The sequence below is a fragment of the Heterocephalus glaber genome, unplaced genomic scaffold (assembly GCF_053883595.1).
Source record: "Heterocephalus glaber isolate CG9 unplaced genomic scaffold, H.glaber_assembly_v1.0 deba00000347, whole genome shotgun sequence".
Lineage (NCBI taxonomy): Eukaryota > Metazoa > Chordata > Mammalia > Rodentia > Bathyergidae > Heterocephalus > Heterocephalus glaber.
The window spans coordinates 45,889,113-45,910,557 of NW_028258143.1; the positions used below are offsets into that span (position 1 = coordinate 45,889,113).

General features: G+C 37.1%; 1 protein-coding gene across 8 annotated transcripts in view; it reads left to right on the plus strand.

Moving 5' to 3' along the window:
• The window catches only part of Csrnp3 (cysteine and serine rich nuclear protein 3), a 188,922-nt gene that overhangs the window by 156,628 nt on the left and 10,849 nt on the right, over positions 1–21,445 (plus strand). For all 8 annotated transcript variants that reach the window (XM_087199774.1, XM_021238560.2, XM_087199786.1 and 5 more), the window contains 2 exons: positions 6,446–6,705; positions 18,865–19,161. In XM_087199774.1, coding sequence (XP_087055900.1) covers positions 6,446–6,705; positions 18,865–19,161 — 557 coding nt within the window. The remainder of the gene's footprint in view (positions 1–6,445; positions 6,706–18,864; positions 19,162–21,445) is intronic.

The following is a 21,445-nucleotide window of genomic DNA, read 5'->3' on the forward strand; positions in this document are numbered from 1 at the left end:
AATATAGAAAACCAATTATATCAGTAGGAAATGGACTTAAAATTATGGGCATCACTTAAGTAGAAACACTTTTTCTTGGTTTTTAATTTTTGATACTTTCATAATTATGAAGGTAGTAGCTTTTTTTAACCCCTAATTTTCTGTCTTTTGGAATATTCTGACACTTTCTTAGTGCTTCTTCCTCAGTTCTGATTATCTCTTTGGAAGGACAAAGCACTTCAATTCCAAAATATTGAGTAGGTAATGATATATATCATGCCTACATATCATGCCCAGTATTTGTTCTCTTTCTTTTATTTGTGAATGTGTGTTATACTCTTCAGAACTAAATATAAAATATATAATATTGACTTAGCCATAGGTTATTGATCAGTTTATATTACATACTTAAGATAATTTGGATATTGGTTGTAGTTGGAAATAAAATATTCTCTATGCTTTATTTTCATTTTGCCTTTCATTCATCCATGCCTTATGATACTTCTTTAGTAGTATTAGTCTTTTAAAGTTTCCTTCATTTAAATGATGTACAGTCTTAAATACATTGCTTAAGCAAAATAATGAAAGAAATGACTTGGGTAAATATATTGGGATGCTTTGAAATATGATTCAGAGGAATAGAAGGAGACAGTTGGAACAAAGACAGATTGATTTTGGTAGCAAACTAGACTTCACCTTCAAATGAATTATGCTTGTATTTCTGGTTGTTAAACCCATTTTTACTCCTTCCTGGTGGTTAAGACTTGAGACCATATTCATGATACCATGATTAAGAAAAGCTAATTCCCACAATCATGTCAAGTTGGAAAAGTTGAGAATATATGATCACAGGAATTTGTGTAAGTCATTTATAAAGGTTAAATTAATCTTAACAAATGTACTTAATATCTAATCTGTTATGTTCATTTCTATATAAAATGAACTTTCTGTTTATCAGCTAAGCTTCCTAGCTTGATAATTGATTCAACCTTGTTTTGTTCTTCAAAAGATAAGAAGCAGCCTGGTAAGTGCAAGGTCCTGAGTTCGATCGATCCCTGGTACTGGAAAAAAAAAAAAAGATAAGAAGCAATATGCACAGTTTGAAAGTCTCATATTAATTTGGTATATATGATATAAAAACACAAATTTAGATTGTTCAGTATTCACCAAGAAAAACAGGTCAATTTCAGCAACGTAACTTTGCTTCCACCACACTCTTCCCAAATTTAAAATAAACTCAGTGTACAGACTTAACAAATCATGTGGCATTTTACCTTTGAGCATAAGCCATAGGAGACAAAAGCATATTACTGAGTGTATTGGTTACTTTTTCTCTCATTGCTGAAACAAAATACTGACATCCAAAGTTAGAGGGGGAAAGGTTTATTTGGCTTACAGTCCATAGAGGTTTCAGTCCATAATCAGCTAGCTCCAAGGGAGGGTAGTATGTCAGACCTTCCAGAAGAGAAATAGTTCAAGGCACCCACAAGGTAGCAAAAGCAGCAAGGGGCCTTAGCAGGGTCTTTCTGCCCCTTTTATCCAGGATATTGCAATTAGGGGGGGAGTGCCAAACCAATCACTCACCTGTAGATGAGCCTTCAAGGGACATCTAAACACAAGCCATAACATTGAGTGTAGACCCAAGGAATAAAATTACAGTTTTCTGCAATTTTGCCCTTGTTTACCATGAAACTGGACCACAAGCTTTCAAATTCCATGTACCAAATTTAGTGCCAAAATACATACTTCTGTATTATTAAAATACATACCTCAAAATACATATTCTTTTTTTCCATCCATAGCGGGGCTTTGCTGATGGTTATTGATCCTAAAAAAGAGCATGTGTGTCCAAACAGGATGAGCAGCTTGCCACCCAAGCATTCACTCCAGAGTGGCTGTTCTGTAGTGGAATTGGTGGTCCAGAACCTGGCCTTCAATTTTGCAGGCCGAGATACGTGATTGGCTCTGTACATGCAGTGATCACCAAGCTCCGGAAAATGACACACAGTAATGACCTTCACAAATGGCTGAAGTATAAATTAGAAAGCATATGGAATTCTTTTCAGAAAGAAATAAAATTGACAGGTCAGCTAGAGAATCTTATATAGACTTAAAGATGTACTCCAGTGTGCATGCACAAGTGGTTTACAATTGTGGAAATAGGACAAGGTCAGTCGAGGTTTCACAGGGACTAGTGTAATTCAACTTTGAAACCTTGATATCCTCTTCCTCTGTATAGGATCAGAAAATGCAAAACATTCATCTGAGACCAATGTTTCTCTGGATGGTACTAGAAACATTGTCCAATTCTTAGAGCTTTGTTTCTATTTTTAATCTGATTTGCTCATAAATTTTCTTTATATAATTTATAGTACAGATTGTCTCATTTACCTATGTTCTTACCCTGATATTGTTAATTTTTCAGTTCTCTTCTCCATTCATTTCTGAAGCATGTTTAAGGGCAGGTAGCTTCTGCAAATAGCTATATCAATTGCTCTGTGCTCTTTATTCCTTTAATTTGCAAAGATCACTATTGCCTCTACAATAGGTGACCATTTACAGCGATACCGATGAGCCTGATGTGCTGATCATTGTGGTGTTATCAAGGGCTGTGTCCTAGGCAGTACCTAACACACTGATGCACTGAAGACATTTTGCAACAGAGTAGTAACTCTGTTTGGGATGAAGGAAAAGGAACTGAAAGAAAGTTTAAAAAAATGCTATGGAATATGAAACCAGACTAATTATTTTTCAAAGCAGTAATAAAAGCCTGTTCTCTTCCCTCTTTTTCTTGCTCTTGACCCCACAGTGGTAAAGCTCACACTGAACTCAGTAGCACACAAAGTAGAGTTCATTCATTCTGGGAAGGCCATAAATTACTAGGTAGGTAAATCAGAGAGGTTCAGATTCCCTAAGGCAGATGCACTGAGTGAATTTAGTCTGGTTTTCCCTGGCTTGAAGAACACAGACTTTTTTTTTAATGACTTTATTTTGTGATGTTAGTCAAAGCAGGACCTGGAGCCAGGAGATAGCTCATAATGGCCCAGTCTAGCGCTCTGATTGAATCATCAGAAGAGAGCTGTGAGTGGCTCCTAAGTTCAAGAAAGCCACATTTAAAATATCCTCCATTAGGCTGATCTTAAGAGTGCTTCAAAGCCTTTATTTTAAATATATTCTTTTGGATCATTGTCGTTATGGTGCTATTTATAATATGCAAATGTTCAAACAAGCACAAGCACATGTTTGAATTTGAATTATAAACCCTAGTTGAAGGGAGGACACACTATTCCTAGCACACTTCGACAATATTAGCCCTGCCAAGGATACAGCTGAAGGGCTCCTGCTCTCTGCCACTATCATCATCCTCAGAAGCTTACAAAATTATCTCTGTATCCCAGCTTTGGGAAGAAAAGTAATTTGGCTTTTGGGGAAAGGGTACAGCAATGGATTCAGCAAAAAGGGTACAGAATTCTTATACTATAGAAATATAGTATAGATGTAAGTAAATTATTCAAAAATAAATTTGCCTAGATTGCCACTCCTTGTCTAAAAAAATAATAAAATAATCAGAGATGTTTCCAATTGTCCTAAGTAAAACCCTTTTTTCTTATTTCTAAGTTTATGGCTTTTAAAGGTAATGTCCTAAGGCATTGTTTTCATGATATCAAAAATGAAAAAGGTGGGAGGTTATCACCTAAACACCAGAGATTCTGCTTAGCCTGGTGCAAGGAGGTGACGGATGAGGTTGTCAGATGTGGTAGCAGATTACCCGACAGGATTTTGCTTCCTATGGTGATCTTTTACATTTGACAAATTCTTCTCCGTTTCAAGGTGATTTAAACATACAGTTATGAAGGAGATCAGAGCTTTTAAATCAAATTTGAAAATTGTCTTTACTGCCAGCAGTACAAGTATACACACAATAAATAGATGAGTTGTGTACATGTTTGAACACATTTGCTTTCCGGCAGTCTCTTCTGGGGAAGTAAAATAGAAGAAAAGAGGGAAAGTCAGGAAAGCTGAAGTTTCCCCAGTGTCGTAATTCTGTCTCTTATCCTCCAGTCTTCTAAGTCTGGTCATTATGCTCAAGTTTCTCATTCTGGGATGGGAGCTTCATGCGAGAAGAAAGCACCATCTCAATTTTTCACTTATGCCACCTCAACTGCCTAGAAAGTGCCCAGCACATAGTAAGCCCTCACTTTTTATCAAATAAATAAATGTACAAAATGAGATTAATCAGAGCAGTTGCTTTATAGTTGGAATAAATGTCTCATGGGGGAAAAATGAGACAAAGGGATTTAAACCCTCTTGAAAAAATATTCTGATGTAGATCCAAAGTGATGTTACAGTCCAGTGGTGGCGAACCTAGAGCACATGTGCCGCAGCGGGCTGTTTCTAACATTGAAAGCTCTAAAAGGTTAGCCATCACTATTAGTCTCTTTATTTTATTGCTTACACAGCCTTCCAAATCAAAATCACCTTTGAGGTCAGAAAGACTTGATGTCTATTCAGCACTGGTGATAGCAAGTCTCAGACTTATTAATCAGCCTTAGTGTGGTGAAAAGCCTACTCTAGGATAATGAATCCCAGTTTTAACACTAGTTAAAAGACCTTTGCCATGTTATTTAACCTTTGATGGTTTGATTTCCCAAAAATGGGGCCACAGAGAATACCAGGTCAAGGAGTTGTGAGGATAAAGTGATATAATTGATGTAAAGGTTGTTGCACGGTACAGCATGTGTGATGCACTCCATAAATGTTAACTTGCATTGCCTTTCCAGCCAAAAATTTCTGCTCAGTTCATTGTTTCTTTCTGTCTCTTTTTCTACTTGGGTATATGTATTAATTTCCTGAAAGTATCATTTTAAAAGTACCACAAACTGGTTTAGAACATCTCAAATCTCTTTTCTCACAATTTTGGAAGCTAAAATAACAGAATCAAGGTGCTGGCAGAATAGTGCTCCCCTTAAATCCTGTGGAGAGGGCTTTGGCTTATATCTTCTAGCTTCTGGAAGCCCAGCCCTTCCGTGGCTTGTGGCAGCATAATCTTTATGCCCACAATTTTCTTTCTATCTCTTTATATCTTCTTCCCTCTCTCCATGTCTCTGTCCAAATTTTACTTTTGATAAGTCATATTGGATTAGTACTTACCCTAATAACCCCCTTTTAACTTGATTACTTTTGTGACAACACTATTTTTTAATGTGATTACATCCTGAGGTACCAGAGGCTAGGACTTCAGTATATTTGGGGAGGGCCAGGGATTTAGTTCAGTGATTCCGCCGCCTGCCTCACAAGTGCAAGGATCCAAGTTCGATCCCAGGTACCAAAAAAAAAAAAAGATAAAAAGTAAAAAGTTCTGAAATATCTAATCATTTTCAGTTATCTCAATTCTTGGACTAAAATCCCACTGTCTTATAATGCCAGCAAATGAGTTACTGCTTTTTATCAAATGAAACCTTTGCTATATTTAGGTTGTTAAAATATATAAATGGTGCCATTGAGCCATTTTTGCTTTTTGGCTTTTGTTTTGTTTTGTCTTGTTTTGTTTTTTGCTTTTTGGAATTTTTTTCCAATATTGCAAGCAATATATATTTTTATTAACATATAATGATTGTATCTATTTATGAAGTACAGTATGACAATTCAATACATGCACAGAATGTGGAATGACCAGATCATAGTAATTAGCATTTCCATCTTTGTAGGTATATATAATTTATTTTTAGCTCTTTTCTTCTAGTTTTTTGTAAAATATATAACAAATTGTTGTGAATTATAATCACACTACTATGCTCCAGAACGTTAGAATTTCTTCATCTGATACTTTGGTAAAGTTTTTTTAATGCCAAGCATTCTCTTATTAAAATAAAGTATAAAGGTTAGTGCTGTGTACCTTTCTAATTGTAGTAAAATTCAACTTATATAAAAATTATCAGGGCCGGGGATTTAGCTCAGTGGTTCCAGCACCTGCTTTGCAAGCGCAAGGACCCAAGTTCGATCCCCAGTACAAAAAAAAAAAAATTATCAAACCAAAACTTCAGAGACTAGGAAATATGAGACATCCTTTTAAAGAAATAAGAACCATACCATCAGGGTTTATGTTATGTACCTTTTCCAATTGTAGTACAACTTGTGTAAAAATCAAAAGCAAAGCTTAAAGAATTAGGAGAAATGAAAAATTAAAAGCTGTCACTGATTCACAAAAATATTAGCAACTTTCCTGAAAGTTTGGTCAGACTACCAAATTTAAAAATCTCAGCTAGAAAAAAATTGTGAGAAGAGAAATTAAAAGGACTTTGGCAACTCTGAGATGTAACAGTTTAAAGTCCACAAGGCCAAAATGTGTTGAGCACAGATAACCTCATGATCAATCTTGAGCATTGTTTGAGAAAAATTAAAATGTTCTTTTCATCACCTGAGAACTGTTGCCATGTGTTCACCAAACCGTTTCCTTCTCTTTCAGCATCCTCCATTCTCAAGAGGGAGAAGCGGTTGAGGACAAAGAATGTGCACTTCAGCTGTGTCACCGTATACTACTTCACCAGGAGGCAGGGCTTCACGAGCGTGCCCAGTCAGGGGGGCAGCACCCTGGGCATGTCCAGCCGCCACAACAGTGTGCGCCAGTACACCCTGGGCGAGTTCGCCCGGGAGCAGGAGAGGCTTCACCGCGAGATGCTGAGGGAACACCTCAGGGAAGAAAAGCTGAACTCTTTAAAACTAAAGGTAAAAAACGTGAACTCGCTTCTTGCCACACCTCATATCCTTATAGCTATTTGAATCAACAATTTTCACACTTATATTCACAAATCAAACTGTGCACTTTACATGACACACTACCTGCTGAGCCTTCATTTTTTTAAAAAAAGCGAAACAATATAGTGTCTTCCTTGGATACCTACCTGACATCATTTATTCATCTATTCTATAAATCTTTACTATTGAATTTTGCTAGATTTTTACACCTGTGCTTAGACTGCAGCAAGCAGGTCACCAAAAATAGATGTGGTCCCCCCCGTACAGATTAATAGCAAAGAAAATATTAATCAAGTTGTCAAACAAAATTAAAACTTTGTTCAGTGCTGTGAAGGAGAGTAACAAGGTGTTATGAAAGTGGTTGGTAGGAAATTGATGTGATTCTTCCTTTAGGAAGTAAAATAGTCTGAAGAGGTAACTAGGCAAAGAAGATTGGCAAGAGTGTTTCAGGCATTGGGAAAAGCCACAGCTCACTTGTCCCAAGAGAAGCAATGAGCACAAATGTATGTTTGGTCAGAGCAGAGGCAAGAAGAGTAAAGTGACATGCAGGAGGCAGGGAGGTAAGCCACACTAAGATATTTTTCTTCTTCACACTAAGGGTATCAAACATCATCAAGAATTTTAAGCTTGGCGTGGTAACGTAATATCTATTTCAAGCACTGTGTGGAAATAGTGGAGGCAGGGAGAGCCATGGTGGCAGAAGACATATGCAGTTAGATGTGGTGCAAGACTCTTAACACTAGTCCACGAGAGAGGTGACCATAGGTTAGGTTAGACTGACAGTAGGAGGGATGAAGAGAGACGGATAGAAGAAGACATTTATTAAGCAAAACCAACAGTGCGTGATAATGGGTTGGCTTTGGAAGGAAGAGAGAGGGACAGTCAGAGATGACAACTAAATTTCTTGCTTGGAAAACTGAATGATTATAGGTAATAACATTGTTTGCTGTCACAGGAAATGGCTAGGAACACAGGAAGGAGTGCAAACTGGGGGTGAAAATTAGATGATGAGAAATTTTTTCAGAATACTGAGTTTGAGAGGTTTTAAAATTATTTATTAAGAGATGTCAGAAAGGTTACCTAGGTGGATATGGCTATTGTTGTGCCACTTTAGAGATTAAGTGAAGAGAAATACAATGCAGAAAATGTCCTTTTTTTATTGGACACATTCTACTCTTATCAGTGCATAGAAAATAGTCTCCCATTACTAATGACAAAGAAAATATATTTTAGGAAATCCAGGTACTTAACCTAAAGTATCATCCAATAATCACCTGAAATACCATAAGAACACCTGTGCTACTTCAACTTTCATTTATGAAATCAGTCTGAAGAGGTGTGATCCATTTCAAAACCCCTTATTTTTGTGTATTTAATGTGTCTACCTTATTCCCCATTTCATGATAAGACATGCATTTAAATTAAGCTGGACAGTCTATCCTAGACGAAGTCTCATATTTCTTTTGCCAGTATTTTGATAAGTTTTATGGAAAGTCCATTATGTTTTTGTGATAGCAATTCACTAGTATAATTGTTTTTATGGTTGTAGTTTAATTTAATAATAACTATCAAATTTCCTGCTGAAATCTATCCTCTGCCTTTATAATCTGCTGGAAACCAACTCTAGCCTTTACTTGAAGACTGAAGTCATTCTCCAAATCCAATTATTGGTAGAATAGTGGCAGTGGCTACCAGTCATTGATGTTTGTTTGCCAGGCATTTTATAAACAATATTTAATCATCATCGACACCCAATGGGATAGGTAAAATATCAGAACATGTGTACGACAGAGGAAGAAGAAGCACAAAGATGTTCTAGCAAGTGGAACTGTAATGCTGAGAACCAGAATTTTGAGGCATATTTTTTATGTGCTGCATATTAGGGGGAGCCACAAACCTACAGCAACCTTTCTCCACAAGTGGCAGCAATATAGCCTACTACTATAATTTGTATCCAATACCTTTTTTGTTTTGTTTTGTTGGGTACCAGAGGTTGAACATAGGACCTTATCACTGAGCTAAATTCCTGCCTTTTTTGGAACTTTTTTTTTTTTTTTGGTACCAGGGATTGAATTCGGGTCCTTGCGCTCGCGCAGCAGGCGGTGAAACCACTAGCTAAATCCCCGGCCCTAATTACTACCATTTTTAATTTTTAAAATTTTGAGACTGGGTCTTAGTTGCCAAGTTGCCCAGGATAGGGTCAAACTCCTGCCTCAGCCTCCCAGAGTACTGAGATTACGGGTGTGTGCTACCACCTCTGGCTTCCTTCCAGTGTGCGCTCTCTCTCTCTCTCTCTCTCTCTCTCTCTTCCTTCCTTCCATCTTGTCTTCCTGTCTTCCTCTCTTTCTTTTCTTTTTTTAACAAGCTGAACAGGAAGAGAAGAAATAGAACATTCTGTTATTGATTTATTTTTAAAATTATATTTAGTGTTGGAAGTTGGAGAGGCAGTCATCGAGTAGATATGGTATCTTGGTTTGTTATATTTCAAATGTAATTTTTCTAGAATATTAACTTATATGGTTTTTAAAATATCATTGATTACAGTCATCTAAGCCTTGATTATTCAAATGCAAAATTAGCTACCAAAAACATGAGCTATCCAAAACTTTCAATCTGGCACATGAAATTTCACTTTTAATGTGACATTTGTTTTGCAGTATAAATCCCTATGGAGTAATCAACAAAATAAATGTGGCTAAATTGATTCCCTTATTTTGAGTGGGGTTTCAGAAGGGTAAAAGAGGGATCCAGAGAGGAAAAGAAGGATCATTAAAGATAGACTTTACCCACTTGGATTTTGCCTGAAATAGTCTCCTGGGACCCACAAACTGCCTGTTGAGTAAGGACTGAGGGAAGACAGCCCTCAACAAGTTGACATTTCCAAAGCCCTCTTTAGGGAGACCAGGTGAAATACCACGGGAAATTCACTGGATTTGGACTTGAGTAGTTTTCCTTCTATTTATTTCAGAACAATTTTAAAAAGCGAAGAGAGATTTCTCTCTCACTACACCACCGTATTTTCCCAGGGCCTCTCTGCTGAGTTCCAAACAGGCAACTATTTATACCATGGCTCATCTCCCAAACACACACACACACACACACACACACACACACACACACACACACACAAAAGAAGCACACATTCCCAGTTCTAGGTGTTTCCTTATATATTTCTTTATAATAAATGTCTTGAAGCAAATTAAGAACAGAAAATTACATTTTGATTATAAAATTGTTTCTTTGTAATAACTCATCTTCTAAGTTATGTTACATAGAGACTGAGAAATAATATATGGAATTAGATTTATGGAACAAATCTGATTCTGTTGGAGGAGTTCGAGTTTGTCTTCTTAGTTGGTGGTGTTGATGTTTTAAATATTTTCCATAAGCAACAAATGGAGGAAACTGATTGAATAAAATGCATGTTCCCAGAAGAAATAACTAGCTTTAGATTTCTTAATTACAGAGCACAGTCTTTTTCTCTGTCAAACCCATTCAAACATGTCATAAACTTCACAGTAATCAATGCAGTCATCTTAATACTAGACTCTTTTCCAAATGAAGTGCTTAGATTTCATCATGTGCATCACACTATTGAACAGTTACGTTAGACTGTGTTCCCATTTCTCATGTATCTGTAAAATCCCTTAAGCAGCCATTTGTATGTTCTGTTCAACCAGGCTATGGTGTTCTGCTCCCCTCTGGGTTCTGTCCTACTAGATTCTTTTGCCATGTGCTAGCATATTTAATCTGTCTTCCACAGCTTTGACTTGTCTCTCTCCATGTTTTCACAAGTGTAGTCAGTCATTCTTCCTTTCCTTTCTCAAATCAAGGATCTGCCTCTACTCCATTTTCAGTCACATTCTATGGTTATATTCACTTTTCTCAATTTCTCAGTCATATGTTCCTTGAGTTATTCTTGAGCTTCAGCACTTCTTTCCTAATTTTTAAAAACAGAGAGGTCAGATCTTTTAATGATTAACATTTTTTTAAATCCCAATGTAAATCTTCTTCTCCTCAAATATCAGGTTTATGACTGTTTTATGCATTTAGTGACTTTTCCATGCAGCAGTATTTTCTACTCCCTATTTAGCCTTGCCACTTGTATCTCTCCAAAAGTCTTGTAATATTAATACTCCAGGTAAATATATTAAATGCATAAAGAGGGAATAGAGGCTTGTGAGAGATGGTTGAACTGTATCTCAAATTCAGCTTCAAGAATTTGGATATTTTGAAAATTATTCCCCTATACCACAGCTCTTTCTTAGGTGTGTCTTATCCTCTTGGTCATATTTTGGACTACATTTCTCCCAACAGAACTTTTCTGTTAGACTCTATATAGATTATTTCAGAGCACACCTAGTGTGAAAACTTGCAGAATGCATCTCTAAATGGAAGCCTGCTTCAACACCAAATGCAAAATGCAGCTGTGCCAAATACCTGCCCTGTAATATATAAAACCTATGTTGACAAATTACAGAGAAAATACACCAAGCCAAAGTGGTAGAGACTGACAGGGTAGACTTTAGCGCTATGCATATTTAATACATTTAAGAATAAGTTCCTTCAAAATACTGCTGTTATCTTAGTTGAAATGGAACAATTAAGCATATGTAGTTAAATCTTTAAAATTGTTGCTGTGAACAAAGCATTGATTGTTTAATTCAGGGAAATCAATTGCATTGATGTCATTGACTTAAATGTGAGGTACATCCAATTGCTCACTAAAGTGAATTATGTACCATCTCTTCCCAATGGTAGCTTGAAATTGGCTCTGAGGGGAATATTTAAAGCATGGAACTTACCAAACACAACAAATATAACTTTCATTTAGAGTGTCAGTTGTTAAATATTTACCATTTTGCTAGTGGATTCATACTAGTATATTATCTACCACTGAAAAAGCTAATATTGGCTTAAACCAGAAAAAAAGGATTAAAAAATTTAGCAAAAGTGAGTATGTTTTATATGATAATATCATCTTTTCTGTTGACTTTTGCAATGCTACGTATTCAAAAGACTCTTTGTGACTTCAGGTTGTTGACAGAAAAAAAAAATCCTTTTTGAGACAGACTCTCACTATATTCCAGGCTGACTTCCGTTTCTTAGGCTCAAGCTGGCACTAAAGACATATGCCACCACACATAGCTCGAGTTGTTGAAATCCTTAAAGGCTAACAAATAAATATCTGTGGTTCTTCAAGGGCATAATTAAATTGTTTTTAATTTCTCACCTGTGATTAACAGCTAATGTGCTGCAGAACTATACTATAAAACTGAACTGAATATGAATGTTTTCCTTTAGTTTTCATCTGTCCAACTCATGTCGTTAGACAAGCAAATCCTTTTATTAAACATATATCCTTTACTTCCCACTTGTAATTCCACATCTCCTGTGACCTAGAGTACACTGCTCTTTTGAAGCAGGGCATTTCATTTACGCAGCTTTGTTAGAAAGCTCTTCTTTACATTGCATAAGCTGCTGCCATCTTCTTAAACCTTTTGGCTCCAATTCTGCCCTCTAGGAACACAGAGTAATTCTTCTCTAGCCTCTGAATTCCAAGTATTAGAAGGCAGTATTGATGGACATATAAATATCTGAAGACAATTTATGGGCTCTCTGTGTTTGTGTTCTATGGGATTAAGCACCCCTAGGTCTTTCCACTAATCCTCCTAGGCCATGGCTCCCAGATACTTCTTTACTCTCATTTCCCTCCTCTGGATAAAATGCTATATATTAATGACTGCCACACAATATGGTATGCGATCTGGTACTCCACATGAGACCTATCCAGTGCACAGGGATATGGTATGTTATCCTCTGCTAAGTAGTGAATGATCTTTCCATGACTATACACTAAGGTTACAGTAGTTTGGGGGATCTCGGTCATTTGTTTCTTCATATTAAGCTGACAATAAGTTAAAAAGCAAACAAAAACAAAAGAAATAAGAGTAATATATAAACAAAGCTCACTTCTTTTACATCCAGTCTGTATCAGATGTAAACAAACATTTAGAATATCTCTAGGGCAACTGCATTCTGTAGTGCTAAACATGGCTTATAAGGAGAACTGAATAAAGTTCTGTTATATTTAATTTTACTAATCATGATTTTGTAATCTGCATAAGTGATAAGCTTGGCTGTTAAATCCTCATCCAAGTTATGAATTTAAAACTAATTCACAAGGGCTGGGGATTTAGCTCAGTGGTTCCGGTGCCTGCCTGGCAAGTACAAGGTCCAGAGTTCGATCCTGGTACCAAAAACAAAACAAAACAAAAAACTAATTCACAAGATAGCACCAAGTTTATGGTGGAATCCTCTCAGAGTAGTAATCTTCAGGAGGAAAAAGAGAAGCTTCTCTACCTCACCACACATATCCTCCATCAAGATTCCTGGCTTGGCTGTGCCACTGTTCCTGGTGGGATTTAAAGATGCCATTTCCGTCTTTCCTGAACTCACTGATGGTGCAAAAAAGGCTAAGCATTGCTGGTCTTAGAGATATTTTCACTGTCCAGTTAACTAAAAGCCCATGTATCTATTCATACCGTTCAGATTACACTCCATCTTTGCCTGAGAAGAGCATAAGCCATTTTGTCAGAGTTTAGGAATGAGAAATTCTCAGGATTACATTCCTGTTTTAAAGACAAGAATAAGAAATTTTCAGGACTAGAGCACTTGTTTGCCAGCTATCATCCATGCGGTCTGGAGTGAAGGCTGAGCACAGAAGGGGCAGGGCACCATGCACCTCATTCCCACTTTCATCTTTTAGAAGTTGAGGTTCTGCATGGAGTTTATTTGAAAAAAAATGGATATTTCCTTTCTAGTGAACCCAGGCAATAGTTTAGTATTCACTCCTTTGTCTCATGTACTGAGACCATCTGTTTAAATAAGTCTTTCTAGAATATTGTTATCCAGAATTAGCTTTTTTCTTAAACAATTCATTCCCATTTTGATCATCGCTTAATTCCTTTCCCCGTGACTCTTCACAGATGTTAGACTGAACAATCATAACTGTAAGCTATTTCATTGCTCCAAAGCATAATTGTCTGGGCCTAGGGATTCTTACATAGAGCAGCTGAGTACTCTTTCACTGTCTTCCCACCTGGTTTTTGCTTTAAATCCTTCCTGACATGTCTGCCCTCTCATTTCTGGCTTGATGGTTTTTGTCCTTGAAAAAGACAATGGAATCAGAATACAAACTACATAATTCTTATTTTTGTTGTTGTTAAATTCTTTTATTGGTACATTTTAGGTATATAACACAATTACATTTCTCATTGGGAATTGTACCTTTGCATAATGCATCTTGGTTATTTTTTCCCCGTTTCTAGCCCTCCCTTCACCCCCTCCACCCTTCCCTATTTACAAAGACTTTATTTCCATTTTTTCCATTTCTCATCATTTTTCCTTTCCCTTCTTTCCTTTCCCCTGCCCCTCCCACTACCCCTACCCCTTTGGACCTTTTCTTCCTATTTTGCATTATCGATTATTCATTCTAATCATTGGTACATTTTAGGTATACAATATAATGACATTCATCATTGGAAATTTGCACCTTTACATAGTCTCTCTTGGTTATTTTTCACCCTTGCCCAGTCCTCCTTCAACCCCTCCATTCCTCCCTATTTACAAAGATTTTGTCCCTATTTTTCCATTTTCTCATATTAATCCCATTCCCTCCTATCCTTTCCTCTAGCCCTCCCACTTCCTTCCCCTTTGCCCCTTTTCTTCCTATTTCACATTACCTATTATACATTTAGTCCTTATTTACACTTTCAGTTCCTCACACTAGAGAAACTATTCAGTATTTATATACATGTGTGTCCTATTTATTTCACTTAAGAGTATCGCCTCAATGTGCATCCACTTAGCAATAAATTTCTCTAATTTCTCATTTTTTATGGCTGAGTAGTACTCCATTTTATAAAAAAACACATTTTCTTGATCCAGTCTCCAGTTGATGGGCATTTGGGCTGTTTCCAAGTTTTATCGATCACAAACTGTGCTGCTATGAACATGGGTGCACATATATCACTGTGGTATGATTCTTTTAATTCTTTGGGGAAGATCCCCAGCAGTGGAATAGCAGGGTCAAATGGGACTTCCAGTCCTAGTTCTTTGAGGTATCTCCATACTGATTTCCACAGTGGTTGCACCAGTCTACACTCCCACCAGCAGTGGAGCAGGGTGCCCCTTTCCCCACAGCCCCGCCAGCATTTGTTATTGGTTGATTTCATGATAGCAGCCATTCTTTCTGGAGTGAAGTGGAATCTCAGCCTTGTTTTCACTTGCATCTCTCAAATGACCAGTGATGTTGAGCATTTTTTTATGTATTTATTTGCTATTTCTACTTCTTTGTGTGAGAAATGTCTGTTCATTTCAGATGCCCATTTTTGGATTGGGTCTTTAAATTTGGGAGGTCTGATCTTTTTAAGTTCTTTATAGATTCGAGATAGTAGATCTTTGTCTGAGGAAGAGCAGGTGAAGATTTTTTCCCACATTGTGGGTTGTCTCTTCACACTGCTGGTGGTTTCTCTTGCTGTGCAGAAGCTTTTTAATAAGAAGAGATCCCACTTGTTGATTGTGCTAGTTCACAGGCAACTGAGGTTTTGTTCATAAAGTCTTTTCCTACCCCAATGTCTTCAAGAGTTCGACCTAACCTCTGTTCCAGCCAGTCCAGCATTTCTGTTTTTATATTTAGATCTTTAATCCATTTTGATTTTAATGTAGGGCATGGTGAGAGATATAGGTCTAGTTTTAGTCTTTGGCAAGTTGAAACCCAATTTCTCCAGCACCACTTATTAAAGAGGTTATCTTTCCTCCAGCGAAGGTGTTTGGCTCCTTTGTCAAAGATGAGGTGGCTGAGTGTTAGACACATTACATTTAATTCCATATTAGAGTCCCAGCATTACATTAAGAATCAGAAAAAGCTTGCAATATAGGAAATGTAGAGGAAAGTATATTGAAATGCAGGTTAGGGAATTAGATTCTATAAGTATGTCTCAGAGAAGTCACAATGAATCTGAGTCTCATTGAGGCAAAAAATAAAGAAAACTTATTTTAATGAACTAAAGTCTAAAAGGTTAGTGACTGTCTTTTGAGATAGGAAAAAAGATTTAAAAGTAGCACTCATTTCAAGTCAAAAAAGGTCATAGAACATTACAAATACTATAAATGAAGATGAGCATGGAGTAAAAAGCTGATGGGAGTATATGAGGCAATTATGGCACATTTCTGGGATTTTATTTGCTTGTTTGTTTTTGTTTGGGTGTTGTTGTTTTTTACCAAATCTTGAGAGCATAACGAATGTGACTTGGTGAACAAAAATAAGATGCTCGTTGACTTTTCCTCCTATTGCTGTCATCTGGGGAAATGCTTTTGTAAATAATATGAGTAGTACGCTGATCTTAAAATGCTTTTAAAGTCAGTAGTTTGTGCCTGTGTTTTAAAGAAGCAAATGGGCATGGACTGGGAAATGGGAGAAGACTGGGAGAGGGCTTCCATGGGTACAGCAGAGGATGTGTCTCCATGACCACATACCAACCAGAAACTGAGAAAGAGAAGATGACCCGATTTCCCAAGCTTCACTAGAATGTCCCGTCTTCTTTAGAAAATGATACGGGCGAGGTGAGGAGAAAACCTTACCGTATTACCTAGATCTGAATGGAAGGTTTTGAAAAATCTACATGATAACCCTTATAGATTCTTGAACAAGAGCAAGAATAGTATGTAGATGTGTTTAAAAGACTTTCAGATTTTGGAGTAGGAGAAGTGGCAGGGGTAGGGACAAGAAAAGAAGGGAAAAGAAAAAATACGAGAAAAGGAAACAAAATGGAAACAAAGTCTTTGTAAATAGAGAAGGGTGGACGGGGTGAAGGGAGGGCAGGGAATCAAGAAAAAATAAGAACCAAGATATGTCATGTAAAGGTACAAGATCTCAGTGACGAATGTAACTGTACTGTATACCTAAAATGTACCAATAAAGTTAATGGGGAAAAAATTTTAAAAAAATAAAAGACTTTCAGATTTGTAACTGAATTTTTATTTAGAAATGAAATTGCTTGTTCTAATTCAAGCATATGGAAATAAAAAATGAAAATTATATCTAAAGACATTTATATTTAAAGAATAGTGAATCTGTAGTTTTTTTGAGACACTGTTTATCCGTTTCTTGTTAGGAGTCAATTAATTATGTTTCCCTAAAAAGTTTGATATGCTTTTATACATTTAAAATCTTACTTTGCTTTGTAAGATTTATATATTGTCCAATAACAAACATTATGTTTGAAAAAAATTAGCCCTATTGATATAAACTAGGAATGTTGTTGCTGTAATACTACCAATTGAACAAGGAACCATAAATATTGTTTAACATGAAGGTTAAGTAGGAATGAAGTATTAAAATAAGTAATGCTAGCCAAGTCCTTCGTGTCTATGTGTGCCCTGGAATCAGGAGCTTGCTAAGGTTCACTCCCTCCTCATTCATGTAGCTTCGCCTGTCAGAGAAGGCTGGGTGTGTTAGGTAATTATACACTTGAATTTCTTAGAAAATCAGACTTTCATTGGTAGAAATGTACAACTTGTAAGTAAATAAGAATTAACAAAAGTAACCAAAGTAATGTCCTAGTACCGGACATCACAGTTTGACAAATACATGTATAAAGAAATGCCAAAGAAGAAAGTAAACTGCAGATCATACCAAAAAATAAAATCAAATAAAGGGTAATGTCCATTTTGGTAAAATCACAGATTTAAACTCTGAAATATTCAGAAATATAATTAGGCAGCTTTTGAAAAAATCAAACAGGGACCCTTTGTAATGTATTTTAACATGTACTTTCTACCACATGGCTTTCTGTATGAAAGTTTCTCTACTTGAGGGCAAAGTCCAATCTTCTGTTTGTTCTCTCTCTCTCTCTCTCTCTCTCTCTCTCTCTCTCTCTCTCTCTCTCTCTCTCTCTCTCTCCCTCTCCTCTCTCTCTCTCTCTCTCTCTCTCTCTGACTGTTTTGTTTTGTTTTTGAGACAGGGTCTCACTATGCAGTTCAAGTTGACCTTAAACTCACTGTGTAACACAGGAACTCATGGCAATCCTCCTGCCTCAGCCTCCTAAGTGCTGAGATTACAGGCATGTGCCACCACCCATACCTCAATATTCTGTTTGTTCATATATTTTGAGTTGTCCAGGCTGAGGGTTTTGTCCAGTAATTAATTTAAAAATTTAAAAAACAAAATACCTTGTGTACTTAGAATTTTCATGATGTATTCCAAGATAAATCTATTTTTTTTACAAAAGAAACAATATGTGATGATAGTATAATAGTAAAAAATGAAATACTGATTCAAGACTTACTGATGGATGAGATTAATTTAGAAATATAAATAGAAGTAGAGTAGGTGAGAGAATGGGATGCAGTGGTTGTCCCCATGAGCTATTTATTATGCAGAGGTAGTGCTTTGGGCAAAGTCCACACCAGCTCCTCTGAGGACCACGTTTTTTGTTTCACTTGTTGGTTGGAGAGCACTTGCTCTCTCTGCCCTCCCAGCTTGCTTTTAAGAGCACACTGACCTGACTGATTACTTCATATCAAGCCTTCATTCTTGGAATATTCTGGAGAATAATCATGTTTATAATCCCAGTAGCACAGGGCAATGCAACCTTATTTGCTGTGTGCTCAGTTTTGCTGGATTCCAAAAGACAAGGTTATTATTTCAAGGACATCTTGTTTCCTGAGTTAGGTGATGATGCTATCCCCTCTGAACTAGGGCACATGGACTCCAATTTCAGAGCTACCCATCATGGACCGAGTCTAAAGATAACTTATACTGATGGGCATCTGTTACCTGGGGTCTTTTTCACATCATACCGACTCAAGCTTTAGTTGTAGCTATTCATACAACTAAAGGAGGTTGAGAACTACAATTAACAGTTTTCTGTGACCAGAAGCCTGATACAAAGTCTATCATTATTTTAATGCCTTGCTTTTCCTTCCTGTGACTTCTCCTAAAGGGAAAAGGGAAAGGAAATGATCACTCTCCTAGGCACTTACAGGTTATGAGGACATGATGGTGTGTAAGAGTTGGTTTTCCTGCTCATTCTGCATCTCTTATTTACTTCACTGTGTTTCCAGATGACTAAGAATGGCACAGTGGAGTCAGAAGAAGCTAGCACTCTTACAGTGGATGATATTTCTGATGATGATATTGATTTAGACAATACGGAAGTAGACGAGTACTTCTTCCTACAACCCCTGCCAACAAAAAAGCGAAGGGCGCTTCTGCGAGCCTCTGGAGTTAAAAAGATTGATGTGGAAGAGAAGCATGAGTTGCGAGCCATCCGCCTGTCTAGGGAGGACTGTGGCTGTGACTGCAGAGTGTTCTGCGATCCAGAAACATGTACTTGCAGCCTGGCAGGCATTAAGTGTCAGGTAAGGTTTGGATTTCAGGTCATCCAAAGATGAAGCATTATGTACCATCCCTGAAGCAGCTGTGTGGTGTATACCATAATGAGTTCCCCACATGAAGAAGACTACAGCAAGGCAGTTCAGGGAGGGGGAGAAAAAATACTAACTCAAGCATTCAGAGTGCTCATACATGGGAGATATATTGTAAAAGGCAGCCTAAACTACAGCTGAGGTAATTGAAAGAATTTTGTCTTGTATTCTCTTGTCATACCAGCTTATTTTGGCTTTTTAAAAATATTCAGGCAGCGTTTGACATCCTTAACTTTTGAATTTGTGTTTTCTGATCCTCCCATGATGTATAGAGTGATGACTAACTAGAAGTAGTGTAGGATAGTAGTAAATTTGCTAAAGTGGGACCTAAAAAAGAAAAAGAAAACTAAATTGCATTCCTCCTCACCAAGTATATGTGAACTTGGCCAATCAGGTAAATCCCTTGGGCTCAGTTTCTTCATCCTGAAAATGAACAGGCTATAGGAGATCAGGTCAAGAGTCGGCAAACTGTCAGCTCACAGACGAAACCCAGCCAGTCACATGTTGTGATGAGCAAAGTTTATTGGAGCACTGCCATTCTGTTTGTTTGTTTACCAAATATCTATGACTGATTTTATGTTTCTGTGGCAGAGCTGAGCAGTAACACAGAGACTGTATAAGCCACAAAACCTAAAATAGTTACTCTTGCCTTTGCAAAAAAAGTGTCATATATATAGTATATACGTATTATATATTATATGTATGTGTATATATGTATTATATATAGTATGTGTATATATATATGTGTGTGTGTGTATATATATATATATATATACACATTGCAGTTACTCCCTGCTGCTAAGGTTTCCTTAACAAGAAAAAAGTGTCTTCATGGTTTCTCTCTGTCTGATTGTGGGAGTAACGATTGATTAGAGGAATACAGGAGGGAAGCAGAATTTTTTGCAACTTGGCAGTAGCCTTGTAAACAGTGAGAAGCCCGTTTTTCTCCCCCCCAAAAATCTAATACTTGAGTTTATATGAGAAGTGTTAGAAAATAGCCCTACCACTCTTATTTAGTTAATTGTGCTTTGAAAAGCTTAAAGGTTAAAACTAATTAAGGGAAAATAAAAGTGTGCCAACCCTTGTACTAGATGAGTCTGTTTTGTATCCATCTATAATATATCATTGACGTTATGGTTAGTTAGGTGCTGGTATTTTACGCAGAAACAGCTTTTTCAATAAAGAGAATAGAGCCGAGGATTTAGCTCAGTGGTTCTGCTGCCTACCTCGCAAGCGCAAGGACCTAAGTTCGATCCCTGGTACAAAAAAAAAAGAGAGAGAGAGAGAATAATTCAAGCATGGTGAAAAAAGAGGATAGTTCCCATCACTCGAGCAATTGCTTAAGATGGATTCACAGAAAAGAGATTCGTTCATGAGGAAACAGCTACAGAGTATAGCTCTGAAGTCTACTACTTACTACCTTTTATTGGGAACAGGATAACTATTAGAGTTGGCTTTCTCTTCTGTAGCATGCAGTGCCCCTGTGCTTGGATAAGGTGGGAAGCATGGCAAGGTTTTTGTGTTGCCTATATTCTGATTAGCATACAGGTTGATCTGGGGAGTCTGAGACAATCAGCAAATATCTTATGAGTACCTATGGATTGCCTAGAATTCCACTTACCACCTGAGTGAAGAGGTCAGTCTGACAGTACTTTTTTGAATACAATTTTTCTATCTCTAGAGCCCAATCTTTCAAATAGTTCTGGAATATTAATAAGATGGATATTCTCTTCCTTTGAGAAGCTTGTAGTCTAATGGAATGGGTGAAGAAGGCAGACAGCCAGTACCTAAACATGTGAGTCCACTAGTCACAGACATAAATGTGTACATCCCCTGCTCTCCCACTGGACTCACTCATGCACCCATGTACCATGGACCAGAGACTGAGGGAGTAAACCAGCAAGAGCAGATTGTTAGGGTGCATGACACCAGGGGCTGTCAATCTGGATATCTTGAGCAATGAAGTGAATTTTACAATAAGCAAAGGGGAAAAGCATAGGTCACATGGGAAACAAATCAGATTAAAAGTGCAGGTAAGGAGTACAGAAAGTTGTTTACTTAAAATTGGGCAAGTAAGCTGAAATGCAGCAGAAGGGAAAGAAGTTTGGGGAAAAGATAGAAGCACTGAAAACATGTAAGCAAGATCAGAGACACAGAGAAGGAAAAAGTAGGTAATGGAAAACAGAAGTGAAGAAATACTGGAAAAGTAAGACTACCC